Source organism: Pteropus vampyrus, unplaced genomic scaffold (assembly GCF_000151845.1).
Source record: "Pteropus vampyrus isolate Shadow unplaced genomic scaffold, Pvam_2.0 Scaffold35, whole genome shotgun sequence".
NCBI classification, from domain to species: domain Eukaryota; kingdom Metazoa; phylum Chordata; class Mammalia; order Chiroptera; family Pteropodidae; genus Pteropus; species Pteropus vampyrus.
In genome coordinates this window covers 116,636-122,872 of record NW_011888816.1, presented here as the reverse complement: position 1 = coordinate 122,872, position 6,237 = coordinate 116,636, and the positions used below count along the sequence as shown (strand labels likewise).

Sequence of the window (6,237 nt, the reverse complement as noted above, 5' to 3'; positions counted from 1 at the left end):
CGAAGAAAATGAAGATGTGTTCAAATGCACATATATATCCACATATATGTATGATGTGGACTGGAAATTGTCTCATTATTTAAAGACCCAAACACATTTCCTAGAAACAATGAACTCCGGCAAATTCATTGACTTCAAAGAACATTCATGTGTTCTGCATGCTTAAAGTGGTACCCGTGTTTAAGACGTTGGTGACTAATTCATACACCTCACCTTCAGAATGCAAGTAGCTACCTGTCTATATCTTGTGGCAGGTCATTCAGGTTATTGTTGCTGATATCCAACCACTGCAAATTAGACATCCTGAGGACACAGATCGGGACACTGGAAAACTTGTTCGCTGAGATATCTACGAATGTGACTTGCTTCAGATTACTTAACTAGAAAGGAACAACAAAATATTCTAATCACTTTTGTAAGAGTAGGAATGAAGCTCGTCTAATAATTTTTAGACTGACGTTTCTTCCCAAAGACATTTCTATGAATATTTGCAAAACAGATCAAGACGGAATGTATTTTGGACCACTGTGCGACATGTCGGGGGTGCTGAGATAAACAGCCCGTGGTGGTTGCCCTTGAGGAGCTGATGCTTTTACAGAAAAGCGATGCAATTTTACACAGTAGATGGGCAAGACGGAATTCTTAGGAGTGATGGAAATATCCTAAAACTGAATGGGTGCAATGTGTATTTATAACAGGTGAATTTTACGGTATATAAATTATATCTCAATAAAGGCGGGGGTGGGGGTGTACGAGAAGTACAAAGAGACCAGCCTAGGCTGTTGTCCCAGTCCAGATGACAGACAACACGGGCCTGGACTAGGCTGTTGGTGGAAAGGTGTGGGGCAGTGGTCAGATACTGAACAGGCTCTGGAGGCTGCTCGGCAGGGCTGACTTACGGAGTGGACATGGGGGGCGAGCAAGAGCGGTCACAGATGACCTGGCTTACTTCCAGTCTGAATGTCTGAAAGAAGATAGAGTCACTTTCTAACTGGGGAAGACTGGGGACTGACACTTGTTTAGGGAATCCTGACTGGCTGTGCCTCTCACTGGGACCACCATCTGGCATTTCCTGGGGCGAGATGGATGCTGAGAGTAGAAGCAACCACTTCCTCTCGCCTAGGAGTTTCAGGAAAGGAGATGAGCACCCCTTCTAGGACTATGGGCAGCGGCCAAGGCCTTGTCAGAACCTCCCCAGCAACACTAGTTTTAGCCTGTTCATTACCAGAAGACCGTGGTCTTTATCTCTCTCCTTGAGTTTTATGCGGCAATAAAACCTGTTCGTTTTCATCTGCTCCATTTTATCAGACAATAACTTTAAATCATTTCTCCAATGAATACAGACCAAAAGGAACTAACGAATATTTTTTAATTAATGGACTTCTTAAATCCCATCTGTAGGACTACTTTAGTTATCTGCAAGTTTTGGTAAGAGTATATAAAACTTTTTTTAAATTTTACCCTCCTTATTTATTCCCAGCTGTTTCCAATTTATTTCACCATTGTGGACAAATAAATCAGGATCTGCATTACAGCCAACAGGCATCATATACTGAGTTTTTATTTAATAAATATGTGAAATAAAATCTCTAATGAGAAATAAAAATATCTTATGTGAAAATAGGACTTTTTGCCTAGTTTTCCTTTGATGGCATTTCTGAACTTAAATTCAGGTCCTGGCCTGGTGTAAGAACACTTTAAAGACCTTATAATAGCTGGTAAAGGGTGATTGAAATGTCAGGAAAATGTGATATAATAGAGACAAACTTCATCTTTTAAAATTTCTTCCCCATATTATAGGCCATTCCATGTCGTAAATCATAGGGCAAAAATGTGTACTTTCTTACTTCAAAGGGGAGCTCGGTTAATTCTAGATTTCCAGAACAATCCAGTTTCTCTAGATTTTCACAGTCTCCCAGTTCCGGAGGAATGCTCCTCAGATGGTTGAAACTCACATTGAGTTCTCTGAGTTTCTTCAAACGGCCTGTCATCAGAAAAAAAAAAAAGAAAGAAAGAAAGAAAGAAAAAATTAACATCCACAGTGTTGGTCCTTTAAGGTCTACTAAGAACAACACCACAAAAAAAGATGTAAAACGTTTGTATACAAGATGGCGGGGACTGTATTAAACATAATTTTATATTTGTTTTTTAAGCATTTCCTATTAAACGTCTGCTCATCATTTATCCTGAGCCTTTTGGTCCTTGATCAGAGCATTTTTTTTCGCTTACTCTTTACCTGTTTAGCCCTTCTTGAAACTATAGGGGAGGTGATTGCAGGTGATTTGTCCTCCAAAAAGCTTGGGTCAGGCGCCAGCGCCACAGAGTGCAAACCCTTTCGCAATTAGATGATGATTGAAATAACAGGCAAAGCCTTGGATGTGGTACAGCCCCCAGGAAGCACGACGACCAGATACGGCCCGTTGGTGGGCTCTAACGAGAAGTGAGCTAGGTACCAGAATGTGCACAAAGCTTTATGTACCTGTGGAATAATTCAAGCAAGTAGACCATTTATAGACTGCATGGAATTCATTTATCTTTGGCTTCAAATTTACATTGACTGAATTAATTGCTTTTTAAAGACTATGCTTTAAAAAATTAAAGTCCCTTTCACAGGCAGGAAGTGCACATGCTAAGAATAATTGTATTGATGGAGAAACACTGCATTCCAATTCTGTCTCGACTGAATAAATACATAGCCAGTTCCAAACCAAAAACTAGCACAAGAGCAAATATCGTTAATATTCAAAAAAAACATATCATAAATGTTCTAAGGCATTGAACACTTTAGCGCTCTTACCCTAATTTTTTAAAATTCGGAAACCAACATTTTTGTTTACTGCTGCAGAGTAGGCAGTCGGCATACAAATTTCTTGCCATTTTATAGATGAGAAAGAGAAGACGGTATATTGAAGGCAGGGCCATTTCTGAGTCTGTTTTGTTGGTCTCATCATTCGTTGGAAGATAATGGTAATGCTGTGACGTCAGCGGTCCCTCTGACGTGCCCTGGTACACACTGCGAGCCTCCTAGTCGGTACAGCAGTCTAGGCAACAGTGGTCATGGGGCTAATACACAATACAGACTGTTTCTCTTCTGGAGAGGACTAAGGGGCCCATGACCACTGTAGGGGGTTCCACAGCCATGCGAGGATTCTAAAAGTCTGCAACGCAGAAAAGGGCCGTCGCCCAACCATGCTGGCGCCCTGGTCTCGGACTTCCGGCCTCTAGAACTGTGAGCATTAAATTTCTTTCATTTTCTAGTAAGCAGTAAGCAAGGCGGCTGTTCGTCAGAGGCTATTTCTACAGCTGAAAGAAAATGAACGATAAGCTTCTAAACACAGCATTGCTTACTCGTGAGACCTCTAGTGTCTGAGCAACTGGCAAATGCCTGTATGTGCTGAGTTACGCAGGTGAGATGGTGGCATCGCCACCTGAAGGGGACACTGCGGGGACACGGACTAGCAGCTCTGGGAACACAGGAGACCGCCCTGCCCGGCAATTTCCGGGGGCAGGAGGAGGAGGAAGCAGTTCTCACAGCATCACCTGCCCTCCAGACCAGAGCCCCGAAGGCTCCTGCTGAGTAACATACCAATTTCAGCCGGAAGATGGGAGATTTGGTTTTTTTGCAGATCCAGAATTCTCATCGCTTCAAACAACTCAATATAGGTAGGAATGATTCGAATCAGGGTATTGTTTATGTGCCATTCTTCCAGGTGTGTCTGCTCCTTCAACGAATCTGGGAGCTCCTGAAATAGGTGAATCACAGCAATCAGCACTAGGTCCTCGAAATGGCAGAGGTGAGCGGCAGCGAGCGCAAAGCCAAGGCAAATCTTGTGTTTATTTTAAAAAACCAGAAGCGAGAACGTTAGTCTTAACTGTCAGCTCTCCAGCCATTTCAAAAAGAAAGCAGAGACACTGTCTGCAGTTGTCGTTAATCCCACAGTAACTGATTAGCCTGATTTTAAAAATGCCGTGAGTTCATGATGTCATTAAAATCGAACGCCTAGTGAACACAGATGACCAGGCTCACGCCCATAACCATGACATATCTTACTCAGAACATACCAATTGAACATCTTCTAAAAATAAAATCTGTCCACGTATTAGATTTTTAAATTTGTGCTGCATTTCCCTTTCTCTGTAGTTGCCTTTAAAAACACTTGCTAAACATCTAATATTCCTGGGCCAAATTTCTCGACGTTTTTATGAGCCTATAGGAGGGAACGAGCTCCAGATCGACAGCGAGGATTCCACCACCGGCCAAGCTCACCACCTCCCTGGGCCTTCGCTTCTGAAGTGACAGAGAGGAAGGCAAAAGTCCCCAAGGCCTCCCTTCCCTCAAGTGTTTTGGGGTAAAATTGTAACGGTGCCGAAAAGTACTTGAGGGGGGCTGTTTGTTCTGCTGAAGAGATTCAGTTCTCCACGTGTTTAGGAGCCCTCTCTGCAAGCAAGGTGCGCTTAGCACTGCAGGGTTGGAACAAAGATGAGGACAGCACGTGAGTCCCCTGACCTTGCAAAGCTGACCACAGCAGACCCGCGGGGGGGGGGGGCAGACCCCCGGGGCGGGGGGCGGGGGGAGGGGGGAGGTGGCAGTCAGAAAGTCCGGTGACCCTTTTGCTTGACAGTCGGTACTTATGATGTGCTTTATGATCATTGCTATTGGATACACAGGTTGAACTTTTAACTTATAAAAGAATTTTCACCTCGAATATGATTTCACATTAGTCCCGTAAGATAAGCAGAGTGGGCATTACTCAGACCCGTTGAAAGAGGAAACCAAAATTCAAAGACGTTGAAATGAGTCACTTAGTGTAAAATGAAAATGCAGCCCCCTTCCTAAAAATTATCAAGAATTTCAAGACAATGACAGCAGAGCATTCGACCAAGCACAGGGCCCTGTGCAACCGCCCCTGGCACCCAGCCTGGCACCCAGCCCCGGACAAACCACCCTGGCCCCTCCTGATCTGACTGCAACCCACAGCACACCGGGTGGTGTCCTCCTGCAGCTGAGACAAATGAAGAGCTGGGCCACAAGGGAGCTGACCCCAGGCTCCGCAGAGATGGAGGGCAAGTCCCAGAGAACCTCGTCACACCGAAACAGACAATAGCCTGAGTTCGCCCACCTGTGGCACACCCAGATGCCACCCCGACCTGGAGGGGGCAGGTCACGGGCAACCCTGGACATGCCTCTCCAAGCAAAGCAGCAGGTTGAGGGGAGCGAGCGCAGAAAGTACCTGTGAGCACTTGGGGAAAGAACGCGGGGACATCTTGGTCCTGACCTCAGGACCTCAGGAAACCCGGCTAGCTGTCTGAGGAAATTCTGCTGCTGCTCCACAGCCGGTGACAGGTCAGCAAAGTCACCACCCACTGCGGGGAGTTAGCTTAGTGAAAGGCTCCACTGGTTTTAAAAAAGAGGGGTGTGGGCAAGCGTGTATTTTAAATGTCTGGAGGAAAGGCAGCAGCTCGAAGCATTTTCAAGGCTATGCATCCTGGATCCAGCCTGGGAGGGGATCCAAGAGGACCCCGCTGCTCTTGCACGGAGGAGGAGACGAGAAGACCCGGTTCGGAGCAGATCCCCTCAAGCGGGAGCGCTCACGCGGCCACGGTCAAGGCCGTGAGCTCACCTGGGCAGCGGACACCAACCGCCGCGCTGCACGCAGCGTCCGCCGGCTGCAGGTACAGGATACACGTGGACTCACCTGCCAGTGCTCCCCCGAAAGTTCAAACACAAACGCGCTGCTCCGTTTGTCTCTCTCCTTGGAAAGTGGACTCTGCTTTAGGAGAGAATTCCTTTCGATCTTTTCCAGAAGCCTCGCGCTCGTGTCTACGAAGCCATTCTTACAGTACACGGCCTGGGGGACGCCTTTCTTTCGGCACTCCGCCACGAAGTCCCACTCCTGCTTTATCCTAGAACGCCCAGCAGAGGCCGCAGTTACTGTCCAGGTCATCGCCATCCCCCATCTGGAGAAGGCCGCCTGGGTGCGGGCTTGGGTGCGGTCCTTCGCGCGGCCCGCGATTTCCCGCGCCCCCCGGCTTTTGCCCAGCTCCCCTTTCTTGTTTCCTCCGCGGTGAGGAATGTAGAAGAAACCCTTAAACTCCGAGAGTTGTGAAATATTAGCAACTTGACTAAAAAAGTAGAGGAGGTGAGTCGAAAGGAATTCCCAGCCAAATTTCCTCCCCGAATTACCTGTGCATTTGACTAATTACAATTTCCTTGGAGAGCATGTGGTGCCAACCCAA

The 6,237-nt window shown here is 46.5% G+C and overlaps 1 protein-coding gene across 2 annotated transcripts in view; it reads right to left on the bottom strand.

The window, feature by feature from the left end:
- The window catches only part of LRRC2 (leucine rich repeat containing 2), a 17,505-nt gene that overhangs the window by 8,091 nt on the left and 3,177 nt on the right, over window positions 1–6,237 (bottom strand). The window contains exons 2-5 of one of the 2 annotated variants that reach the window (XM_011357324.1): window positions 5,697–5,904; window positions 3,587–3,743; window positions 1,848–1,984; window positions 235–380 (exon numbers count right to left, since the gene is read on the bottom strand). In XM_011357324.1, the coding sequence (XP_011355626.1) occupies window positions 235–380; window positions 1,848–1,984; window positions 3,587–3,743; window positions 5,697–5,904 (648 nt within the window). The remainder of the gene's footprint in view (window positions 1–234; window positions 381–1,847; window positions 1,985–3,586; window positions 3,744–5,696; window positions 5,905–6,237) is intronic. The other variant, XM_011357325.1, reaches the window with a different exon arrangement.